At 36.8% G+C, this 24,382-nt stretch overlaps 1 protein-coding gene across 4 annotated transcripts; it reads right to left on the bottom strand.

Annotated features, from left to right (window-relative positions):
• Nucleotides 1-13,023: 13,023 nt before the first annotated feature.
• On the bottom strand, nucleotides 13,024-24,382 carry LOC147499116 (putative nucleoredoxin 1). 4 transcript variants are annotated; one of them, XM_086560929.1, is made up of 5 exons: nucleotides 24,190-24,381; nucleotides 22,501-22,986; nucleotides 14,337-14,529; nucleotides 14,047-14,261; nucleotides 13,024-13,837 (listed from the first exon to the last, which is right to left on the bottom strand). In XM_086560929.1, the coding sequence occupies exons 4-5, from the start codon at nucleotides 14,152-14,154 to the stop codon at nucleotides 13,460-13,462; spliced, it is 486 nt and encodes a 161-aa protein (XP_086417055.1). In that variant the 5' UTR covers nucleotides 14,155-14,261; nucleotides 14,337-14,529; nucleotides 22,501-22,986; nucleotides 24,190-24,381; the 3' UTR covers nucleotides 13,024-13,459. The 4 variants fall into 4 exon arrangements, with proteins under 4 accessions (XP_086417055.1, XP_086417056.1, XP_086417057.1 ...); XM_086560930.1 differs by having other exon boundaries at nucleotides 14,496-14,529; XM_086560931.1 differs by having other exon boundaries at nucleotides 14,508-14,529.

Genomic DNA, 24,382 nt, shown 5'->3' with positions numbered 1-24,382 from the left:
GGAGCAAGGGTTAGTTGCTAAGAAGTTCTGTGATTAAAGGCCAAGATTAAAGGAGACAAAGCCTTTGTAAAACCTGGTCAAAAGCTGAAAAGTCAACGCGGGCAGAAATAATGCACAAGTCAGTAGAACTTCCAAAGACTATATCTTTGGACTCATGCTTCGGAATTGGGCCTACCTTATGTCAAAACGACCGGCTCGGAAAGAGCTTTCTAATGGTCAAAACCTTGACCCTATTAGAGGAGCAGAAGTGGATGAAAAGTCTATTGAAGTCAAAGCCAGGTGAAGCGGGATCTGTAGACTGAAGAAATTGGGATTTGGGCTCGATTTTCCGGCCCAAAACATGGCTCCTCAGCTCATGCATGAAAATGTGGATCCGGTATCCTCCATTTACACACATAAGACTTAGCTCTTAAGATATTAGATAGGTTAGGTAGAAAATAGACATTAAAGCTTAGTTCTAGATCTAGTTTTTGAATTAATTAATTAGTTTTTATTCTTGTTTTAATTTCGGTATTGAATGATTGTTATTGCTATTCATTAGATTAATAAAGTTATTTAGTTCTTGATAATCTAGTTTTATTTTCCATTAATTATTAGCTTCAATTCTTAGATTCAATTATTTGTCATTATTAGTTTGAATAAATTCTTGTATGAGTAGTTTCCATTTGAGTTTAAATAAGCAAAGTTTCAATCTTTTTATCATCACTTGTTTAATTGCATATGGAAATGATAACATGATGATTCTAGGCTAAACCTCCATTAGAGGGTGTTGAAGAAGCCTTTATGAAGCTTGATTTGTGTTAGCATAGAGTAGTCGTAATTTCCATTTCATTCTAGAAACAATTAGTTCACCATGAGAATGGGTTTGATTGTTCACATGCTAGATGTTAATTGCTAGAGATTACCATGAACAACTAGGAATTAGGAAGAACCAATTGTTCTGCGAAAGCAGTTCAATTCGGATTACGACGATTCGTTGTTAGTAAATTAAGTCGAATTAAGGTGGAATCAATCCCCCCTAATTCCTTATCATAGATTCAACCCGTAGCATTTCGTAGTTGAATCCAATTATCTTGTTAGTATAAACTGCATCGTAGTATAATTCATAAAACTCTCATTGACTTTAGTAGGATTAGTAAAACACGAAAACAACGAGTGCTAAAGAATTAGGTGTGGAACGAATCTTCTATTCCAACTCTATTTCAATAGTATCGAGAGTAGAAATCTTTGATAAGTAATCGAGCATAAAGTTCAGTTTTAGTTTTACTAGTGTTTAGAGTTTCGTCGCTTTATTCATTAGTAAAGTTTATCACTTACCAATGACAGTGATAGTGATTCTGACTCCATACCTGATTCTTTTCCTGATGAGCATCTTTATGCTATTTTTTCTGCACGTTGGTATGCTGACATTGTGAATTATTTAGCTTCTGACATTATTCCTGATATTTGGTCAAGAAATGAACGTAAGAAGTTTTTGGCCATAGTTAAGCTATACTACTGGGATGAGCCCTACCTTTTTAAGTATTGTGCGGATCAGATTATTCGTCGTTGTATTTCCTAGTGGGAATATAATGAGGTTTTATCCTTCTACCATGACAAAGAGTGTGGCGACCATTTTAGTGGTATGAAAACGGCTGCTAAAGTTCTTTAATGTGGTTTTTATTGGCCTACCCTTTTTAAAGATGCCCAAGTTCATTGCAAGACATGTGTTTGTTGCCAACAACTTGGGCGTATTACTAAACGTAATATGATGCCTTTAAATCCCATTCTGGTGGTAGAAATTTTTGATGTCTGGGGCATTGATTTCATAGGTCCTTTTCCTGTTTCCCACGGTTTTGTTTATATTCTTCTTGTCGTGGACTACGTTTCCAAATGGATAGAGGTCATGGTTTGCCATAGCAATGACCATAAGATAGTTGTGTATTTTGTGAAGGAATACATTTTATGTCATTTTGGCATTCCTAAAGCCATTATCAGTGATGGTGGAATGTATTTTTGCAACGAGTTGTTGCTTCTTTAGTTCAAAAGTATGGAGTTACCCATAAGGTGGCAACTCCTTATCATCCACAAACTAGTGGCCAGGTAAAAGTCCATAATAGGGAAATAAAGAAAATATTAGAAACAACACTAAATCCTGATAGGAAAGATTGGTATAAGCGTCTTACTAATGCCTTATGGGCATATCGGACTGCTTTTAAAACTCCTATAGGTATGTCTCCCTTTAGACTTGTTTTTGGAAAATCTTGTCACTTGCCCGTTGAATTAGAGCACCATGCTATGTGGGCTATAAAGAGCCTTAACTTCAATTATGATGAGGCAGGTGTCAGGCGCAAATTGCAATTAACTGAGCTTGAAGAAATCTGTAGCGATTCTTATGATCTCACGAAAGATTATAAAACTAACATGAAACGTGTTCATGATAAACAAATTTTGCGTAAAGAGTTTGTAGTTGGTCAAAAGGTCTTGCTTTAGAACTCCCGTTTGCACATTTTTCCTAGAAAATTAAAAACTCGTTGGTCTAGTCTTTTTCTGGTTACTGAAGTCACCCCTTACGGGGCAATCACCTTAGTAAATCCCAAGGACAACAGTACCTTTCAAGTTAATGGCCAACGGTTAAAACATTTTCATGAGTTAATGTCCTCAGATGTGGAGGATGTCCTTTTACAGGACCCTGTCTATGAGGACTGACCTTTGATGTTTGGTGTACTTCCTTTCATTTCCATATTTTGGTGAGTGCACTATTTAGGTAACCGGGCCCTCCCTTTGGAGTGTGTGGCTGTATGTATTGGATCCTAAGTCCACGTTTAACATAATTCACGTTTTCCACTCTTGCATGTTTTCTCCGTTTTTGAGTCATGTTTCTCTATGGTGTGAATTATGTCTTTATTGCTTTATTGTTTTCCTTTCTATTAAACCTTATTCATAAAAAGTAAAAATTATTAAAACTATAAAATAGTAATCTAGCAAGTCTTGGGAATCTGACTTTAAAAGACTCACGTGCTTAAAGAAAGTTTCTAAACTATGTTTGCAAAAATTTGTTTGGGGATGGGGTGTTGGTCTTTCCAATCTTGATCACTCAACTTCCTATTCTTGTTGGTTATGCCATTTAGTCGTATTTTGATTCGGGTTGACACTATCTATGAATTTAGATTCCTTTTGCTCACATAACTTATGTTATGCCCGTACTTTGAGGTGTTTTCCATTTTCTTATATGCCAACCACGGTTAGATTTGAGTTTTTTTATAGATCATTGGATTGTACTCTCTTTGATGATCGTTTTCATAGCTCATTCGCAAAAATCCTACCGTTAATGAATCGGGTATTTTAGTTTTAATTTTACACGGTATAGGACAGAATGGCATTTCGGAATTTGTTTTGGGCTTGGGCCCAACAGGTTAAACCCCACGCGTTTAAACCCCTTTGTGTTTTTCATCTTCTCCATGCCTCCAAGAACAGCATTGATAAAAAAAATAAAAAAAATCCAAAACCACCGTGACCCACTCCAATTTTTTCGATAGAGTTTCAATTAAAACTCTTCCCCACCTTACATTCACCTCAAATTCGAAATCCAAACCTCAATGGCTACTCAAAACCGAAAAATTCTTTCGGAACAAGCTTTTGCTTCTAACCAATTTTCACCTTTTTATGATACCGAGAGGATTAGTAGGAGGTGGCAAGGGTTGTGGTATTCGGCAAATGATTTTTATCACACCGATTTGGTGTTGAGTTTTTATATGAAGAGAGAGATTGAGTGTCGAAAGATTTTTGTGAAAGTGAATGGTAGGAGGAGAGAATTGTGTACAGGTGTGTTGTCTAGGATTTTTGGCATTGAGGCAAAACGCCTTACACTTACATTGCAAGAATCTTAGTTTGGAGGAATTGAGGCTTTGATGAGGGAGACTGTTTTAGAATGGCAGTACAATGTGAAATCGCATTGTATTCGTCGATCATCTCTGACGAACCAACCAGCTGGCTATAGCTCAGTGGGTTGGTCGGAATGTCAATTGCACTACAAAAGTCAGTGACATTAATTCGAACTGTCTGCACGTTCTCTGGGTTTTGCAAGAGAAGAGGTATGATTTTTTCATCCTTGACTTTTTGATAGCTGAGATTTGATGCATTGGTATTAATAATGCACCCTTCCCTACTTTGATTACAAAGATTATGATGCAATGGGGTTGTGTTCCGAAGACTGATAGGATTATGTTGAAGTTGCATGCAAATCCACAGATTTATAAGGAATGTATTCAAAGGAAGTGGAAGTTGCCTGCGGATAGGGGTGTTGAGACAGAATCGAGTGAGGAGGATGAGGATGAGACGTCGTGTTTTGATGTCGTAGTTTGGGAAAAGGCTACTACGGATGAAGCCCGTGCCTCCTTACTGCATCGTGGCATGCATTCTCTTAATACCATTTGTGAGGATCTTTGGAATAGGCAGGTTACTATTTATGAGAATTTTGAGAAGATCAGCGATAGTCACCAGGATCTCCAGGCTAATGTGGAGACTCTCGTCCAGCGTGAGAATGAGCGTTGGGAATCCATGAATGCATTTATGGAGAAACAATGTCGTTTCCAAGTAGAAGTTCTACGACGTTTGCCACCTTATGAAGGTTCTTCTTCTGATGACTCTGTGAGACATGAGCGTCGTCGACGCAGGACGGATGACTCTGGCCCATCCTCGTCTTGTGGCTATTAGTTTTATTGTATTTTTGTTGAGTTAAGACATTTTCCCTATTTTTAGTAGTTTTTCTTTCCGAATTGTTTAGTTAAGTAGTTAAATTTGAATTATGTATTCATTATTTTAAATTTAAAGTTGTTTTAATTTCCGGTATATGCTGTGTTGTGTATCGTGAATCCCATCCTTCAAACTTGTTTGGGGTGGATTTATTTATTTATCAATGCCTCTAATCATATCCACGTATTTTTGTCAAAATTTATTGCCTGCTTGATAATGATTGAATTATGTGAGAATGTTGCTATTTTGGTGTGGCTAGAATTAGCTAGTTTTATTGGTACAACCTTAAGGAGTCATAATTAAATGATTGCTATTTTAATTCCAGCCAAAAAGCTATTGATTTGGATTTGGAGTATGCCTCTTGTCTGTTTCTATTTTGGATTTAGAACTGTCTTATTCCATCATGTTGCCTTAACTAGTTGGGAAACTTGTGGAACTTAGAAACTAGTTCTCTATAAATCCTTGGTTCACTCTCAACTTCACATCACACTTCTCACTTTGCATCTCTCACTTTACCTTTGATTTTCACTTGATAGCACTCATCATACACGGAGCGGGCACGCCCTCAACTTTTCCTAAAGTCAAAGCGCACCCGCCCTCTACTTTTCGTAAAGTCAGAGCACGCCCGCCCTCAAAACACTGGACCTCTTGCAAGGCAAGAGTGCGCCTGCGCCCTTTTGGGCAAGTTTGAGCGTGCCCGCACCCTTCACCTCCGCAGCCACTTTCAGTTTTGATTTTTTGTAGGTTCTTCCAAGGTTGTTTCCAGCAGTTCTAGAGTGTGTGTGTGTGATATGAAATCTCCTCAGATCATACAAGAGCAGTCCTTCGAGGATTTGCTTGGAAGCGAGACCTACGGAGGATGGTTCCTCGAAAGAATCTTGTAGTCAAGATGGCAGAATCTACTGGTAAGTCCTGTTGACTCATATTCACATAAACTTACTGAATATTTCTATAATAATTCTAAGTTCTTTTATCGTCCAGATGGAGAACAAGTGTTCTCTGTCACAGTTAATGATACGACAATGGATTTCAACAAGTTTTTGGTTGCCTTTGTTGTGAGAATGCCTATGCCTGTTCCTAAAAACTCATGGGGCTATCTGTCTAATCATGTATACCTTTATAACTATGAGTATTTTCACGAGACTTATGGGGTAGGGGTTTTTCGTGTAGAGGACCAAGGGCAATATAACATAGCCATTGGTAGCCAGTCCTTGAACGTAGGCACTACCATATTCTTTATCATGATGAATATTTTAAGGGAGTGGCAGTTTTCTTCTGCAAATAATGCCGCTGGTGATGTTTTCCTTACTATAGTTGAGGGACATTTCTTATATGACATTCCCTAGGTTTTAGTGGCTAGTTTAGCAAGAGCTCATAGCATGAGGCATAAGTACCTTCTTATGCCTGTTTTGGTTTTGCGTGATCATCGTTTCTTTTTTCGATTTTTTGTTTTGTTTCACAGATTGGGTTGGGGTTAAAATTATGAGACCCACCAATTGTGTTATACATTCTTTCCGTGCAATGACTTGGCCAGGGTGGAGGATTCAACCTAATTAGGTTGCCCTTTACACCCCATCCGACCAAGTGGTGCTTAACAGGTTAGCGATCGTTGATGATACATGGAGAAAGGTTTGGCAAATTATCATGGCATGGCAGGATGCTAAGGAACCTCAATTCTATATTGAGGAGGAGGAAAACAATTGAATACTGGATATGAGGTAAGTTTTTAATTTTTGTTCGTGTCTGCTTATGTCCCAAGCAATTTAGTTTTGTTATCCCCATAATGGGTGGAACTCATATAGAGTCGCGTCTGTTTTTAATTATCTATATTAGTATGTTCTAAATTTGTTTTACAGGTGTTCTTCAATTTTTACGAGTTTCCATGGTATTTCCTACCCTTCTTATTTTAATACTTTGAGGACAAAGCATGTTCTTGTTTGGGGGTGGCATAGAAACACGCGTAATTGAAGGCACCTATTAGGATAATACATGTATAATATGCACTTGTTTTCAAGTAAAAAAAATAATAAATATAAATAAACAGTTTATGCTATACACTTAGGAAATAATGGTATTGTTTCTTTCTTTATGATGATAATAGTCTAGATATTTCACGTTAGCTCTTATATTAGAATAGTCTTTAGAAATTTAGGTTAATATGTAGGTAATAATCATTGCATCTTTTCATAAATATATTGCATGAGTATCTATGTTTGTATTAGCAGTAAGTTTCTGAAATCTAGGCTAGAGTACTTATTCTACAAATCTTGTGAGAATATAGCCTTGAAGCTTTATATGAGTAAAATATTTGAGAAATGACACAAGGGAGAAGTAAATTCGAATAGAGAAATCACACGTCCACTTGCTTGATCACTATACCATATCCTAAGCGAAAATTTAGGCCCTCTTTGGATCGATATAGCCAGAAATTGAAACCTAATGAATTTATTTTCCGCTAGTCGTCCCTCTGAGCCTTTCTTTAGCCTTTCATAAACCACAATTCCTTTTACCCTTTTAAACAAAATAAAATAAAAATAAAAATCAGCCTAACTATTTTTGAATGAGTTTGAGAATAGAGATTAAATGAAGAATAGAAAAGAGAAAAACCTGTGAAACCAATAACTTGTTAGTTGCTTCAAATAATAAAAGAAAGTTTCCATCTATAGAAAAGAAAAAATAAAAATAAAAAAAATAAAAAGTTAGAACTCCAAAAACAGAATCAAAGGAGTCAAAAGCCAAAAGAAAAAGAAAAAATGGCTAAGGATGGAAATAAAGTGTAGAAGCAAAGTAAGAACAAGGTTTTCTCCAGTTACATAATATGAAGACTCTATCATCTCAGACTTGTCCTTTTTGAATATCCATTTACTTCATTCTTAAACCATCTCCTAATCCCCGCAACACCTAATAAAGACCTCTAGCTCAATTAGGAATAGGTTAGTGTGATAGTTAGTGGCAGATGTGTTTGATCGACTTCGGCTTCCTTGTGTGTCATTGAGATTGTAAGGTAAAGTGTGCCCACTGCGCACTGGAGTAAGCAAAATTTGAGTGGAAAAATCAGAGTGTTTTTTGTCTTGACATATATATGAGGACCTACTTAAGGACGTTAATCCAAAGTTTCATAAATGGACCTGTTATTGCATTTCATAGCATAGTTCATTCGGATATATATATATATATATATATATATATATATATATATATATATATATTTATCCGTAGATGATTGATTATTATGCACGTAGTAGCTTAGATTTCTAATTGATTATTCTGTATTTATTGCTAGTGAGATGTATAGATATCCGAGAATAAATTAGGAAACAGTGATCTTTATTTCTTTGTCATTATAGTATAGATGAAGTTTGTGAGTACCTTCTTTGGAAAACTCTCACGATGATATAACTCATCCACTAAGGAATTCCTAGTGGTTTAAGGCCTTATTGCATATAGTAAATGCAATCACACTCAGCGAAACGAGAGTAGTTAGAGCTCTATTTTTTGTCACTTAGTTTAATTTCTCATATTTGCTTAAGGACAAGTAAAATGATGTTTGGGGGTGGTTTGATAAGAGCCTAAAACTGTAGTTTTAACCCTTTAATAATATTACATTTAGACCAATTAGGTGTATAATAAATAAGACTTAGTATTGTTTACGTGCTTTTGTGTATTTCAGGTCTTTGGAGTCAAATATGTGAAGAAACATGTCACTTTTGCAATAGAAATGAGCAAAGGTTGGTTGCTAAGAAGTTCTATGATTAAAGGCCAAGATTCAAGGAGAAAAAAGCCTTTTTAAATCCCGGTCAAAGCTGAAAAGTCAAAGTCAACGCGGGCAAAAATAAAGCACAAAAGTCAACAGAACTTTTCGGCAGTATCTTTGGACTCATACCTCGGAATTAGACCTATTATATGTCAAAATGACCGACTTAGAAAGAGATTTTTAATGGTCCAGGCCTTGACCTAATCAGAGGAGTATAAGTGGACGAAAAGGCTATTGAAGTAATTTCCAGCAGAGAAACTCTTTTTGGACTTAAGTAATTAGGTTTTGAGCTTGATTTAAGGGCCCAAAAACATGGCTCCAAAGCCCATGCACGAAATTTTAAACCTAGCCCTCTCTTATATAAAGAGGACTAAGTCATAACTCTCTACACTTAGATACTTAGACATAGACTTAGTTAATTATTATACTTAGTTTTAAATCCTAGAATAATTTAGTTTTAATTCATATAGCAATTTCATTTGTTTTAATTTAGTTGTTGTTCTTCATTATTCAATTAGATTAATAAAAGAAAGTATTTGTTCTTCATTATGTCTTCTTCTTATCTCTATATTCATGATAGTCTAATGACTTCTAGCTAAACCTCCATTAGAGGGGTTTGATGAAGACTTGATGTGCTAATTAGATTTATTGCATTTAAGAGTTTCACTATAGTAGGTTAGTTGATTCACCATGAGAATGGGCAGAACTTCCTCACATGCTAATTATTAGTTGGCAGAGATTGCCATGAATAATTAAGGATCAAACACTTAATCTTAATTGATTAGGATTGCAATAATCTACACTAGCATATTAGGAACACATCAAGTGGATTCGAATCCCCCTAATCCCTTCTCTATATTCACACCTTCGTATTAATTGTTATTAATATAATTTATTTATCATAATTACAATCACCGTATTAGTATATTCCACGATAACCGAGAGTAGATAATTTTGATAATATAGAATCGTTTAGCTTTAGTTTTACTTATTCATAGCTTAAATAGTTAATAGTAGGTAAAACTATAGTTTTACTTTTATCAGGTACCCAGCTATAATCTGCAGCCAAGTGAACACGGTTAGAAACACAAATAAAGATCATACAAACAAAGCCTTATCTTCAAATCGCGGTTTGGCACTTAGGAAGCAGTGAGCCCAATCCAACGCTCGCATGTTCTCATCCAGATCCTTCGAGTCCAGATCCTTCCGATCACCATCCAGCGTAATACCTTCCAGCAAGCACGACGCTACAGATGCGGACTTATAGTTGCAGTCCAATCTCTTCACGGTCACCTCCAGGACAATTCGTTCATTGACATAAACAAGGTTACGCTCCAAGTCATCCCCACCAGCACTAAGATGACCCTTCCCAACTTTCACACTAGGAGCTTTCTCCTTCACCCTTTTAGCGACAGTACCAACATCCCCGAGACCCAGAACGCTAAAGTCCACCGAGGGCCTAGATCTGGAAGATCGAGCTGTCTTCCCACCAGTTCGCTCCCCACTAGCAGCACCAGAACTGCTACCGAGGGCGACCTCAGCCGCTTTAGCAACCTTCGCCGCCCTAGAAATAGGCTCGTCAGCCTTCCTCTTCAGGGAACTCTTTCGCTCACGAGGAACGAAAGAGATGTCCTCCGTATCAATAGGGAAGCTCTCTTGTCCTTCCCCATTTCCACCAGTAGCAGACCTATCCACTCTAGGTCGCTTCCCGCTACCATCGGTTCCCCACTAGGTCGCACTGACCCACCGCCATTCTTCCTCCTCTGCTCCCTACTCACTATCCCGCTGTCTTCATGCTCCATGCTTAAACTGCTAGATGACCTGGTGACATCCTTACCTCTGGACCTCTTCTTCTGCTGCCTCCTCTTTGCCCTGATCCCGTGTCCTCCTCTTTCAACAAATTAGTTGGCCACTTCAGGCAACTTCTCTCGCTTCTCAGCACGAGTCAGACAAACAAATTTCTCTATCACACTACGACCTTTCTTTCTGGCAATAGCAACCTCTGCAAACATATGAAAGTCAAAGGTCAGTTCATTATTAGCATATACTTGTCAACATACAAAACAGAGGCATGATTCACCATACAGCCTAGTACGTACTAGTAAAATTATAAACCCTAGTCTTCACACTATAACCAGAAGTGCAATAATTCCCAACTATCAAAAAAGGCCTTTTCTCCCAGGGTTCATTACTAACCCCATCTAGAACGCTAGACTTTCCAGTCAAAGTCTGTAAGCTAAAATTGTTCACGCTAGATCGTTTTACAACAAAGTGCTCAACAATATTCATAACACCAATGTTGTATTCTCCACTCTCATTCAAAAGATCGAAAACCCTAAGCAAACGCCATGTGTTCCCAACGAACTGGCAGGGCACTTTCTCAAAATAATTTAAAAACTCGCATGTCAACCTAGAAAACGGTAATCTCAACCCCGCTCTCAGTTGCCCCTCGTAAATAACCACACCATAATCACGGGGGACGAACGCGCTACTAAAAACGGCAGCGTCCTCACCCAGTTCGTGAATCTCAAATCGCTCACAAATATCATAAGCGCGCCTCAATTCACCAAAGCTTTTCAGTGCTTGCTTATCTACTACCTTAGGAGGCAAACCATTAGAGGATGAGGCACCAGAACTGTTCGCCACCGCGACCGCAGATTCAAAACCAACATCCTCTATCTCCTCACTCAAATCAACCTCCCTAACCTCCTCAGATCGGGTATCATCAGAATCAGACATTATTCTTCCTCTTTTCAAGCCCACAACAATTACTCAACCAAGACTAAAACCAGAAACCGAGCAAAGGTAAAGTGAGCAGGAAGGAAAGTACAAGAAACAAAAATGGTGAAAACTAACCTTAGCTCTCATTCTCAAGGGAAGCAAATAAGGAACCCCACAACTCTCCAGGCGTACATCACAAGCTACCCACCGGTTCATTTTTCAAAAATAAAACACAATCATTTTATCTAACCCTAGCATGCCACGTAGTCACGCAAAACGAGGCGTCTGTGCTGCGACCTTCCAAATCAAACGTACCATGTGCCATCCATGTGCAAGCTTAAATCTCTCAGCAGATCGCTCACACGAACAGAACGACCTACTGAGATGGGGCTGTGTGAGGGAGTAATATTCACATCCAATGAATATCAAGCACGTGTCCAGCACAAACATAAATGCATATCGACCCTCGATCCTCGTCCTCATAACTCGCTTCATAGCAACTCAACTAGGGCAATCGATCTGACTAATCTGTAGTAAACCGACCCGGAAGTCTTCATCTCACGAGCTCGCTTCATAACTCGCTACACACGAACGACCTCTCATGGTAGCGATCTCCCAGACTCTCACTCATCTCAACGGTCGGTAACGTATATCTTTATTACTACCATCAAGACCGGAGCTTCAGGCACGCTTCATAATAACTCACCATCATGGCTCAGGAGTAACCTGAAGACCTGGATCTGACCTGATGCGCGAGAGCAGGAGGCGCAACCCCTTGCCTATATAAAGAGGATGATGAACTACGTCTGACCTAATTCAAATCCCTCCCCCCCCCCCCCAAAAAAAAGAGAACTTGATACGTAGGCAGTTCGTCCATACGAACTCGGTCAATCCTAATCATCCATTCTATCTCCTCCGAATTATCTTTACACTACCCTTGGATCTTTATTTCTGAAGAAGTTCAAGGTTTGTGGATGAGTTTCCGATTATAATTGGTTGATTTGGATAGTAATCATGACCCAGATTCTCACCATCATAGTCGGATGCCTTGCATCCTGCTTTAGATGGTTCACACTAGCTTTCGAAATTAAGTCAGCAGAAACACGCTCCGGCGATGAACAAGCAAACCCTTTGATCAGAAACAACCCGATCTTAGGAGCTCGTTCATGGGTTATGTGTGGTTATTACCTTGAAGCAGTAGGTAGTTACGTCATGCTCTCTGTTTTCTTTCATGTGTTTATTAAGATGCTATCCCTGTTCTTGGTGATAAGAAGTTCGTGCTTGAACAAATACTATAACAAAGAGCAGATGTTACATGAGTTCAAACATCCGATTGGGACAAGGGAAAAGCAGTTGTATGAATGGATGGTGTGGAAAGCATTAAAGGACATCAACAGATAGACTGAGGTAGGCAAAACTGAACCTCCAACATCTCTGTCTCAAGTTCTTTCAAGAAAACGTCCACAACAATTACATACCATGCAACTCAAAGATTTTGTTTATCGTGACGTTTTCCATACCAAATAAGCTAACCAAACCTCTAGAACAAACTTTTAGTGAAGCTTATGAAATCATTGATTTTATAGAAACTAGAATCAACTCTAGAAGCCTAAAAAACCAAAGGAAATCCAAGCTGACAAAAGCTGTGTTGATTGGAAATGGTTTCCATTCTCTTACCAAAATTACTGAAATATACGTTACTCTTTCGGAATTCAACCAAGCATGTACCATCATAGAAGAATTGAAGAATACCAAGCGTACTGATTTTGTATGGGAAGAAGTTGGCTCCATCACAGACTTAATCCATTGCCGACGATACAAAACAGTTAAGGATCTATATAATCATGGAGCAAATATTTGTTGACATGTTACATTTATTTCTAGCTGAATTACCAAATGCTATATTCAAAGATATAACTGAGAGCCCTGCTGAAGAGTTTGAACAGAGTTGGATTTGCCTTGAAACTGCTTTCTAAGATTGAATCATTAGTCAAGTTCAATGGTCATTTCCTACAGTAAGCAATATTTCGAGTTTGATAACCCGTGGCCCCTGCTACCTAGAGTTAAAATGTTGATGGGAAGTATGCCTCTTCAAGTTACGGGTGATGGCTGCCCCGATGATTTGTCCTGTCATCCCTCCTTCCATGGTGATGTAATTGTTCAAGTTGAATAAACAGAAGAGATAACCTAAAAGTACTTAAAATGAAAAAACAGACAGAAAAGAAAAGAGGGCTCTGGTTTAAGAGATTGCTAGAGACGGTCACCCAAGAAAGGATAAGCAGTGGCCCCATATTTTGTCAGAAGTTCTCGAGCATCTTTTGTGACAGTCTGTCTAGAGGGTCCAAGGGCTATAGCAGTAGGGAGACCACAGATCTTAAATGCGCGACTCAAGGAAACGATCCTCTCATCACCAAAAGGGAGTGTCAACCATGGCATGCCTGAGAAGAAGCTCTGAAAAGATGACTCGTCCCTATCTCTCGAGATGAATATTACTTCAAACCCTTCGTCTTTTGCCTTAATATCATGGTATGCCTTGATCAGCTCAGGTAGGAAATTCCTACAAGGAATGGACCAATGTGCTGAAAAATAGAGTAGGATGTTCTTGCCAACAAGTTGAGATACTGGAATCTGAAATAAAGAATCTGGTTAAAACTCAGAAAAATACATAATAATAAGTCAATTAAAAGTTATTAGGTAATTTACACCATCTATCAGAACCTTTGAGTTCGATAATGGCTGCGTGGGCGAAACAAGAAAGTATCAATTCGAGTCATGTAAATCAAACTTTGGTAGAATAAAGAGACCTAAAAATCATTTACTCAAATAGTCTGTCTTACCTTGATACCATCTTTCCCAAGCACAAAATCTCTTTCCCCTTCAACCAAAACTGACTCAAGTGTTTGCGCTTTAAGTCTGGCTTCATTTATTTCTTCTAGCTCCACCATTTTTTCTGCGGTGAAAGGATATGCCTGAGTTCCATAGTCTTCTACAAGTTCAGCAGCATTTGGATGCAAAGTCTTTCCATCTGGACCAAGTATGACCAGGGTAGGAACTGCGATGAGGCCAAAGTAGCGTATCAGCTTACCACATCTTTCATCCTTGAAGGGCAATGACAGCCATGGCATACCTCTGAAGATTTTTTCAAAAGGTTCTTTAGATTTCTCTTCGAGGCAAATTAACACAACCTCAAAGCTCTCTTCACCTTCTTTTAACTTATTATAAACTTCCACAAGCTTTTGCGTAAAAACATCGCAAGGGCTGTAAAGAGCGGATGCAAAATACAAACCAACAATCTTGCCTTTAAGCTCTGAGACTGGTACCTGATAAGGAAAATATGTTACCAGTGTTGAATAAAGTTGATGTAACAAGAAGGTAGAAACAAATTCGAAAGAATTAAACCATTACGATAACGAGCCCGTTATATGAACTCCACCTTATATGGGGAGAATATCTTCACCAAAAATCAGCTTCTAATTCATTGTTTTTCATGGTGGAGTTTGTTTGGAGTTCATATAAGTGGAGTTCATATAACGGGCTGGTTAAGATAATTAAAAAAAAGACCCAAAAACTAGGGTTCCAACGGAAAACAAATTTCATTATTCAATTCAATAAAACTAAATCAACCAAATAACAAACGCTTCAAGGCCTTTCAATAATAGAACCATATTTCTAATTCCAATACTAGTTCTAAATCTAATCTAATTGGAACAGGAAACTACCACCAACCTAAGTAACATGGACTGATGCATAGCATGGATGAATTAGTTCAAATTGTATTATTAGTAGTATTATTGAATTAGTAGATATCCTATTTGTTTTAGAACTAAGTTAATTAGCAAGGTTTCTATTTCGGAGTCCAATTAGAATTAGGAATAGGACTTATTATATAAAGGCATGCTAGCCTTCATTGTAAGTTGGTTTTATTATTGAATATCAATTCCACAGTACAAAATGCCGTGAAATATGGTGACATTTCGCAAAAAAAATGTGCCGGTTTTTCAGTGAACCGATTACAAAAAATTGGCGATTCATTCCTGGTAAGGGAAACTCATCGTATTGGATTAATACCAGAAAAAATCACTATATTTTGGATAAATTTCAATTTGCCAATATACCACATTAAACAATATGTGATTATCTCCACCAGTCCACCACTTTTACTCGACAAACTTCAAAGAACAGAAAAGTTGTCTCATCTCTCATGTAGTCATGTAAGCTATTCTCATTTATATGTTGGAGCCCCAATTTAAATGAATCATGTAAGTTGGGTAGTGGCAAAGCTTTCCCCAAACGGTGATGTCAATTCAACTTATAGATCTACTATGTCTTTTGAAGATGAATTGTAAGTAAAGCCAAAGTTTGTACCAATAAAGTAAACTCTGTGTAGCTCTAGTAAGCATCTGGAGTAATACTTCTCATTTTTTCTTTCCTCGCATAATCTAAATTTCTAACTAACAAGAGTTACAAGTTATTGCAAGAGTTACCCTTAACATTAGAAAAGAATTATAATCTTCATTAAAAGAAAGATGACAGTAAATAGCAAGAGATAAACAATGGCATGGTGGATAGTGGATACCCATAGGAGCAAGCTGCAAATATGCACTACTGGAGTTTCTAACTGAAAGACGACGATCACATACTAAAGAATACTCCAAACCATAGTACAAAATATCAGGATATGGATATTTATCGATACTCAATTTCTGGATATGTATCGTGGATATATCCCTCTCTTTGGGGATATTTGACATTGTTTCATATGCAAATATCGTGGATATATCCAAAATATCGACAAATATCGTGGATATTGTGGATATTTCTTGATATATCATGATACATTATTTATATTTATTTAAAATATAATGGTAAATATTAAATAAAATTGTTATATGCACAAAATATCGCTAAATATCTCCAAATATCACAAAATATCCTCAAATATCACAAATATCGCAAATATCGTTAAAATATCGATGATATTTGCAGTCGTATATATCTCTTAACATATCGTGATATTTATATATCTTTTTCTAAAATCTGGATAGATATCTCCAAATATTGCGATATATCGGGATATTTTGTACTATGCTCCAAACTATAAGAAATTAAGAAAAGAGAAAACATTAAGCTATTTCAAATTCATTCAATCATATTAAAAATCAGGTTTTGGCAAAAATCTCCCTAATCCAATTTTCGGTCCATAAAACTTCCCTCTCAACGGACCAACCCACTAAAACTCCCTGTTTTTGAAAATCCCACAATATGGACGAAAATGCCCCGAAAACTACTTTAATGACAGAAAACAAACTCTTATTCTTCTCATCTTTCTTCACTACCCTCTTTCTTCTTCTTTTCTCACTTTCTCTCATTCTTTCATTTTTTTCAAATACGAAATTCTTCTTTTCTTTCTCTCAATCAATTTCTCTTGAAATTTGTTGTTCTCCAACCAAACAAATTAGATTTGAGAAACAATATCAAGACTTGGAAATTTTGCTTCTTCCACTCAAAACCGGATCTGAGAATTGTCTACTTTTTTAATTCAAAGATGAAATCTCTTTGAATATTTTGAATATGAAAGTCAAGTTTTTTTCAATTCAAAGGTGAAATCTTTTTGGGCTGTTGTTCATTTCAAATAATTTTGTATAAGTTATGATCGACCTGTTTTCTCTATGAAAATTTAATTTTTCATAGGTCAAGTTACTGTGTAAATTTAAATTTACATAGATCAAGTTACTATGCAAATATAAGTTTTCATAGCTCCAATGACTATGTAAATATAGTTTTACATATATATGACTATGTAAAAATACATTTACATATATTTTGTCAGGTGTCGGAAAATTTTCAATTCCAAAAGTTACTATATAAATTTAAGTTTTCATAGCTCCAATGACTATATAAATATAGTTTTACATATATATAACTATGTAAAAATACATTTACATATATTATGTCAGGTGTCGGGAAAAATTTTCAATCCCAAAAGTTACTATGTAAATTTAAGTTTTTATCGCTCCAATGACTATGCAAATATAGTTTTACATATATATATATGACTATGTAAAAATACATTTACATATAGTCGGGAAATTTTCAATCCCAAAAGGGTAAAAAAGGAAATAAAATATAATAAAATGGGAAATAAAAACAAACCAGATTTTATCTCTTTTTTGGAAAACAGGGAGGTTATTTAACAATAACTAAATAATAGGGAGGTTATGTGATATGGGTCGATGGGAGGGAGTTTATACTCAACCGAGTTAGAACCAAGGGGCTGAGCCTCATTTCTTGTATTAAAAATATCTTTTGGCATAGATTTGATTGAGTAGATATGGTTTGAACGATTAATCGATTGATTTCTCCCTTGTTCTAAATGAATGAACTTTTTTCTCTAAAACCTCATCTTACCAGCAAAAGATTCCAATAAATCGTGATATTTTTGTCAAATTGCTAGCATTTCAATCCTTCCAAACCTCATTTTGCCAACCCTATACATGAGGTACATACCAAAAATATCGGGTATTTGGGGGACCGGCATATTGGTCTGGCACGAGAATTTGTACTATGATTAATTCTAAGATAATAAGCTTATCAAATCCTAGTTTTTGGAGTTTCTTTCATTAAAATTAATTGTTGTTCATTGATTTTTGAAATTTCCACCAACAAGATATATCAAATTTGGTATCAGAGCCATTAATTTATTCGGGGATTGTGATGGATTATTGAAGAAGAGGTAGAAGAAAATCACCGCCACTGCGAAGTCCCCATAGATCGTAGTACTATACCGATCCTCATAATTGGAGAACTTGTGATTTAGATTGTAGCCGCCGCAAAAGCTTTCTTCATTCAAGAAGGTATGAGCCACCCTCTAAATTTCGTTCCCCAACTCCCAATTGCTGCCACCAAATTTTTTAGCCGCGAAGATAATATATTCGTGATAATTTTTCCGATTACGATACTGAAGAGTCGTTAATTGATTTTAGTGATGAAGAGTATTTTTATGATGAATACTCTAATGAAGGCGAGTTTTATGTGTTGGATGGTAATTACCAGTCCCGATGACATGTCGAAGAAGAATGGTTGCCGAATAGGAATTTCCAATCACTAATGAAAGGTAATAATCCACACCCCTCATCTTACTTTTAGTCTGAAATAACTATAAAGATCGCTTTCTCAATGTTGCTGTTAATCCATCTTGAAATTAGCACAATCGTACTAGTGATTTTCCTCACACAGAAGCTTTTTTCAAAAAAGAGAACGAAATCAATATATAAATCAGCAAGGTCGAAACTGCAGAGTGATTAATGTCCATGAAACAAGCTTGTTTCAATCTAAAATTTTCGAGGAACAAGCAACATCTAATGGTAGTTTTGGTACATGATATGATCAGCAATACCGATGACCTTCCAAAGCTTGTCCTGCTCCTACTCCAATTCAAGATGAAACCCAACATGGGCATTCTCTCCGTAACAACATGTTCCACAAAATAGTTTTGGGCCTGATCCATATAGACGTCCATTTCCAATTCAAAATACTGGTGGGCCTGATGCACAAATTGTCTCCCATAAGAACAGTTTCAAAACTGTGATACTAGGACTCGAAGTGTCGTCTTAGAGCATTTCCAATGCAGGTGACTTTGTGGGGAAGTAGCAACTTGTCACCCTTATGAGCCAAAACAATGGGCAATGCAAAAAGACTATGGAGATAGCTCTTCACTAGGTAACAATGAGGGTAGCACTTGCTACCTTCATTGTTACTGAGTTGTGAATTTTGGACGGAACCTTTTATCCCGTCTCGCGTGTTTTTTCAAATTTTTTACGTTTTTTTTAGACGGGATGTTTCATTCTGTCCCGCGTGTTTTTTCAATATTTTTTTTCTTTTGGGATGTTTCTTTCCGTTCGGCGAGTTTTTTCGATATTTTTTCGTTTTTGACATTCTGACGGAATGAAACATCTCGTCCGAAATTTAAAATCATATTTGCATTGGCCAATGTCTATAGCTTTTCACCAACAAAATAGCTACGAGGGAAAATAGTCCTATGTGGCACCTATGTGGAGGTACCAAGTTGTTGCTTGCATTGGGAATGCTCTTACACCAGCAAGTTCATAAATCACTGCACCCAAAGCATGATGCAGATGTCAATGATAAGAGCAACCACCATCAGCCTCCATACCCCACTTCTCCCTCACCCTCTCCAAGTTTGGTCCCATCAAAGCCTTCTATTTCTCACACTTATGACAGCACCCATCTTTCAGATCTCAAGTTGGAGAATCAAGAATTGCAGATTTCCAATCACATTACAACAACATTGGATGAGAACACCCCAGCCATTCATAAATCTGTCCAGAAACCAACATCACTTGAAGAGGAATAGAAAATTGTGCAATTCAGTTTAATTGAAAAAATCACTCCAAAATTGAACGGCAGTCGAATTATTGATAGGAAACAATGGTACAAACTTGACTCTTCATGTTCATGGGCTGCCAGATTTTGGGAGGAACGATGAGGAGAAAGCCAAAGAGGAGGTCCTTACGATTCAAATCGCAGAAGGTATGCAATTTTCTCCTTTTCCCTAAATTAAACTTGGAGATATTCTAGGTTTTTCACAAAACCGACCCACTGTCATATTCAATCCCGGCATCGTCAATTTTGAGTCTGTTGGTGATGCTTGTTTTCTGGGTGGAATTGGTGGTAACTCAACTCTTTCTGAAATAAGTCGCTTTTTGACATAACTCCTGTCACATAACTCAACTCAACTCTCTTGATGTTGGCTGCTTTTTAGTTTTGCCACCATGCTTGTGCTCTACCCTTGAATCTTGTAGCAATGTTAAGAGCTTGCCTTATCATCTGGCACATCTCTGGCAGAAAATACATCGTCAACAATGCCTTCCCAAAATCAAGGTAGTAATTAGCATTGGTGGTGCCATGAAATTCTAGAATGACTTCTACTTTAAAATTTTGCTCCCACGTGTTTGTTGTTCGCATCATCCCTAAGTATTGTCATACGTTGTGCTTATGGTAAATTTGCTCGACGAGGAACATTCACTTGCCCAAGTAATTCTCGTAATTCAGCAAAGTGATCATCAAATTTTTTATCCTATGCGTCAAATTTTTCATTATGGCCAGTAATGTCGGCGATCAAACCATTCAAATTTTCTCCATAGCTTCAAGCTTCACATTAAGATCCTCAATAGGCAATAGCCTTTGTATGATCAGTAGTCATTGCTTTTTATTTTTTTTCATTTTTTTATGGACGGAACGGATGGATGGACAGACATACACGCTTACGAGTTGGGCTGACTAAGAACAGATTGGGCTTTGGGGAAATTAAATAGATGGGCTAATAAGAGCTGAATAAGCAATTGGGATGGGTTTTAATGTGGATAGATCTAATAACTAGTCTAACAAGTTGGCCCACGGTTTTAATATAAGGTAGTGGGCTGAACCGATGGTAATGGGCCTAACATGGAATTATAGTGGCCTGGTGATGGAAAAAAAACGGAATTAAAAAACAGAATATACAAATAGAAGAGAAGAGAGACACGAACAGATTCAAAGCTGTCCTGGGTAGAACACACTTACCAGGTATGGTGATAGCTATCAGTGGGGAAGAAAAATACTGATGGAAGCAGTCCTCTTTTCCAATCCTCTTTTTTCTTTTTCTGATTTTTTTTTATAGAAACTTTCTAATGAAGATGGTGGACTGGTGGGAACGGAGAATTGAGTTATGGAAGCGGGAGAAACCTTTACAATGGATTTACAAGTCGTGGAAGCAATTTGTGGTGGCACCAAGAACAAGAAGAATCTTACCAATCAGACACCAATTGATGCAGTTGTGTGCAATAAAGATATGAACATAATTCCGAAGAATCATGAACTGTTGTCTGTGAGCCACTACAATTGTTGTGCACAACAACCAGACGTGAAAACCCACAAAATTAAGAAGGGAGATGACAAGTTATAGCTTGTAATCACCCTGCAAATAATTATCAAACAAGAACACAAACAAGGAGAGAAAACCTTTCTCTCATAAACACAAATTTTATTTAATTAACCAACCAAGTATAATTCAAGTATGGCCAAAGGCCTACAACTCAATATATAGCTAAAGGAACCAATGAATTTAGAAGCTAGCCTTCTATTTTGAATTTTGAAGCTAGCCTTCTAATTTGAATTTTGAATTATAAGAGCTAATTTTTGAAATTAAAAATAAACCTAAAAAAAACCTATACAAAAAACAACAAAAAAGCAATTAAACGATATTCTAAAAATTTCTAGTAATATATAAACCAATACTAGAAAGTAGGCATGTGCATACACACCGGCTCTTTTGAAAACTTGCTCAACAATCATATCTATACATATAGAAATTTTCTAACAAATCGTGATTTCCGTTTTACTCACTAACCCGCTTTAATTTTCTAACAAATTGTTTTAATTAAGTTTTAAAAACCCGTTTTTTAATTGGGAAAGAGATCCCAAGTTGACTTAATTTAGAAATGTGATTTCTGTTTTAGTTAGATATGCTATATTTTTTCAATAGGGGATGAATTCTTGTTTTAATAGAAGAATGATTCCCGTTTTAATTAGAAGTGCCTAGATTTTTTTTTTTTTCAATAGGAAAGGAATTCCCGTTTTAATAGAAAATGATGATGTGGAATTTTAATAGAGCTCAAAAAATACCCTTTGTCGGAGCTTTAATATTAAAACTAGCTTGTATTCATATTGAGATTTATCTTGATTAAAACCCATTAATTGGAAGCTTTAATAACCCGTTAATAGGAGGAGGGATCCCATTTACTTAATTTTGATGAGAAATTCCCGTTTAAATAGATTACTTAATTTAGAATAGTGATTTCCATTTTTAATAGGAGAATGATTTCCATTTTAATTAGAAGTGCTAGAATTTCCTTTTTCAATAAAAGGAGGAATTTCCGTTTTAATAGGAATCTTAAAAGGAGAAAGAGATTTCGGTTTTAGATTGGTTTTTTAAGTTGGTGATGTGAAATTTTAAGGAAGCTTGAAAAATACCCTTTGTGGGAGCTTTAATATTAAGATATAGATAGAAATAGATGGACTAAAACCAAGAGTTTAGAACTTTAGAATGCATCACTAATCACTAACTAGAACAATGCTAATTAATTAAAGCTATTCAATGCTAGCTTCTATGCTCCATCAAAATTTGCTAACTTATCCTACTATTGTCACGCCATAATAAGAAGTCAAAGTTCATGTATCGCATACGTACAAAACTATTGCATGCCAGCCTAGGATGTAAAGTCAAAGGTTACCTGATTTCCCTCATTTGAAATCAAGAAGTTGCATGAGCCAGAAACCAAGACTGTGTTCAATGTTTGTTCTTTTGGAGCTTTCTCTTTTGCTTCTTTCACCTCTTTGATCCTTTTAGGCGTGATAGGCTATGCTCCTGCTCCACACTCCTTTATAATACTCACCCCATTATCACTCATAACCTTCCCGCTCCTATCAAGAAGTGTGAGGCATGGAGTCACACTGACACGAAACAGTTTTTTCAACTGCTCACATGTCTCTGAATCAGTGCATGGGATCGCAAGCCATGGGATTGGCATTTTAGAGAAGTATCAATCGAACGATTCACCATCACGATCATCGGAGACAATAATGATCTCAAAATCATTTTTGGGTGAGGGCTCCTTAAAAACCTCTATTAACAGTGGGGTAAAGTGAGCGCATCGGCCGCACCATGATGCTGAGAAATATAGGCCAGTGGTCTTTCCTCTCAAACTATTGATCTTCACCTGCACATTTTGAAATGAACAGAGATAAAAATTATGCACTATTCAGATTCTTTGTTAGGTACCTAGTTCCCAGAAAAAATCAGCTGAATACAAGACTGAAGTATTAAATGGAGAAGTCTGCTTCAATGTTTGAAGCCAGAATTGAGTTTGTGATCACGTTAAATACTCACTACCAACTGGTATGAGGATTCCTTTCACAGTAATTAATATAATATAAAGTTGGAACATGTAGTAAGCAGAAGAATGACGTTATGACAATTCAATCAATGCATACAAAAAGAAGCCCAACTACAATATTTTCGGTTCCATGTGAAGTATTTTTTTTATTTCAACAGGAACTTTCTGAGTTAAAATTTTGCAGCAGCTTCTTTCATTGACTCACAATTTTTCTTTTAATCACAACTGAAAACAGGGTCATATAGTGCAAGCAAAGAAAACACAAGACATCCTCGAACCAACCAAGGGAAAGGACTTGTACTGTGTCCAATGACGTCCCACATGGCCAACTACACCTGCTGATCCAACCTATGGTTTCCCCAAGAACTAAAAGATGAGAGAGTATATCAGCCAGACTAGCCCTGCCTAACTTGATCATCTAGAGCAGCAATTTCAGGTCCACAAGATGGCACCTAGTCCATGGCAACGACTCATAGCTTTAGATCTAGGTAAGAGGTTGCATTAAGACCGTTCATTTTGAAAGAAGTAGCCGCCTAATGGAATATAACTGAAAAGAAGGCACCAAGAAGGCAGCGAAGGACTACTTGTCCACTAATTCTAGACCTTACTCAGAAGCAACTTTGTTTCTTTGATATTATGAAAAATACTCAACTGTATAAAACCAAATACTCTATACGAAGACAATGATTAGAAGGAAGAGAAATGAAAGGATGAGTCTTTGTTCTATTATCTATGTGATCAGCTGTGAAATACATATATAAGATTAGTTAGAAAATTCTTACATATTCGAGAATTTAGAGCCACCATACACAATAATTATACCAAAATGAAAGCAGAAAGCCATAAAAATTCCAAGTTGAAACCCATACAATGACTGCAATTAGGGCCTTGATATGTCAATGCAGTTCCAAAACTCTTCCAGGATAAGTTGTTTATTGGAAGAAACAATAACTTAATACGCAGAATTATACATATCGTAAGTGACTTGTCAAGCCAGAGATGGAGAGAGAGAGAGGCCATATTTACCTTATCGCCGTTATTGCGAACAAGGAAATCTCGATTTCGGGAAGAGAGAAGAGATTGAATGTCATGACATGTATCATCTGCTATTGCCGCCTAAACAAGTTTCAATATCAACCAAATAAACGTCGCCGAATAGTTTAGGGTTTCTTCTTGAATAGGAAGTTGACTCCAAGATTAGAGCATCTTTAGCAGTGAT

The sequence above is a fragment of the Coptis chinensis genome, chromosome 5, assembly GCF_015680905.1.
Source record: "Coptis chinensis isolate HL-2020 chromosome 5, ASM1568090v1, whole genome shotgun sequence".
NCBI lineage: Eukaryota > Viridiplantae > Streptophyta > Magnoliopsida > Ranunculales > Ranunculaceae > Coptis > Coptis chinensis.
Note: the sequence above shows the minus strand (reverse complement) of the source record. Positions and strands in the feature narration are given on the sequence as shown.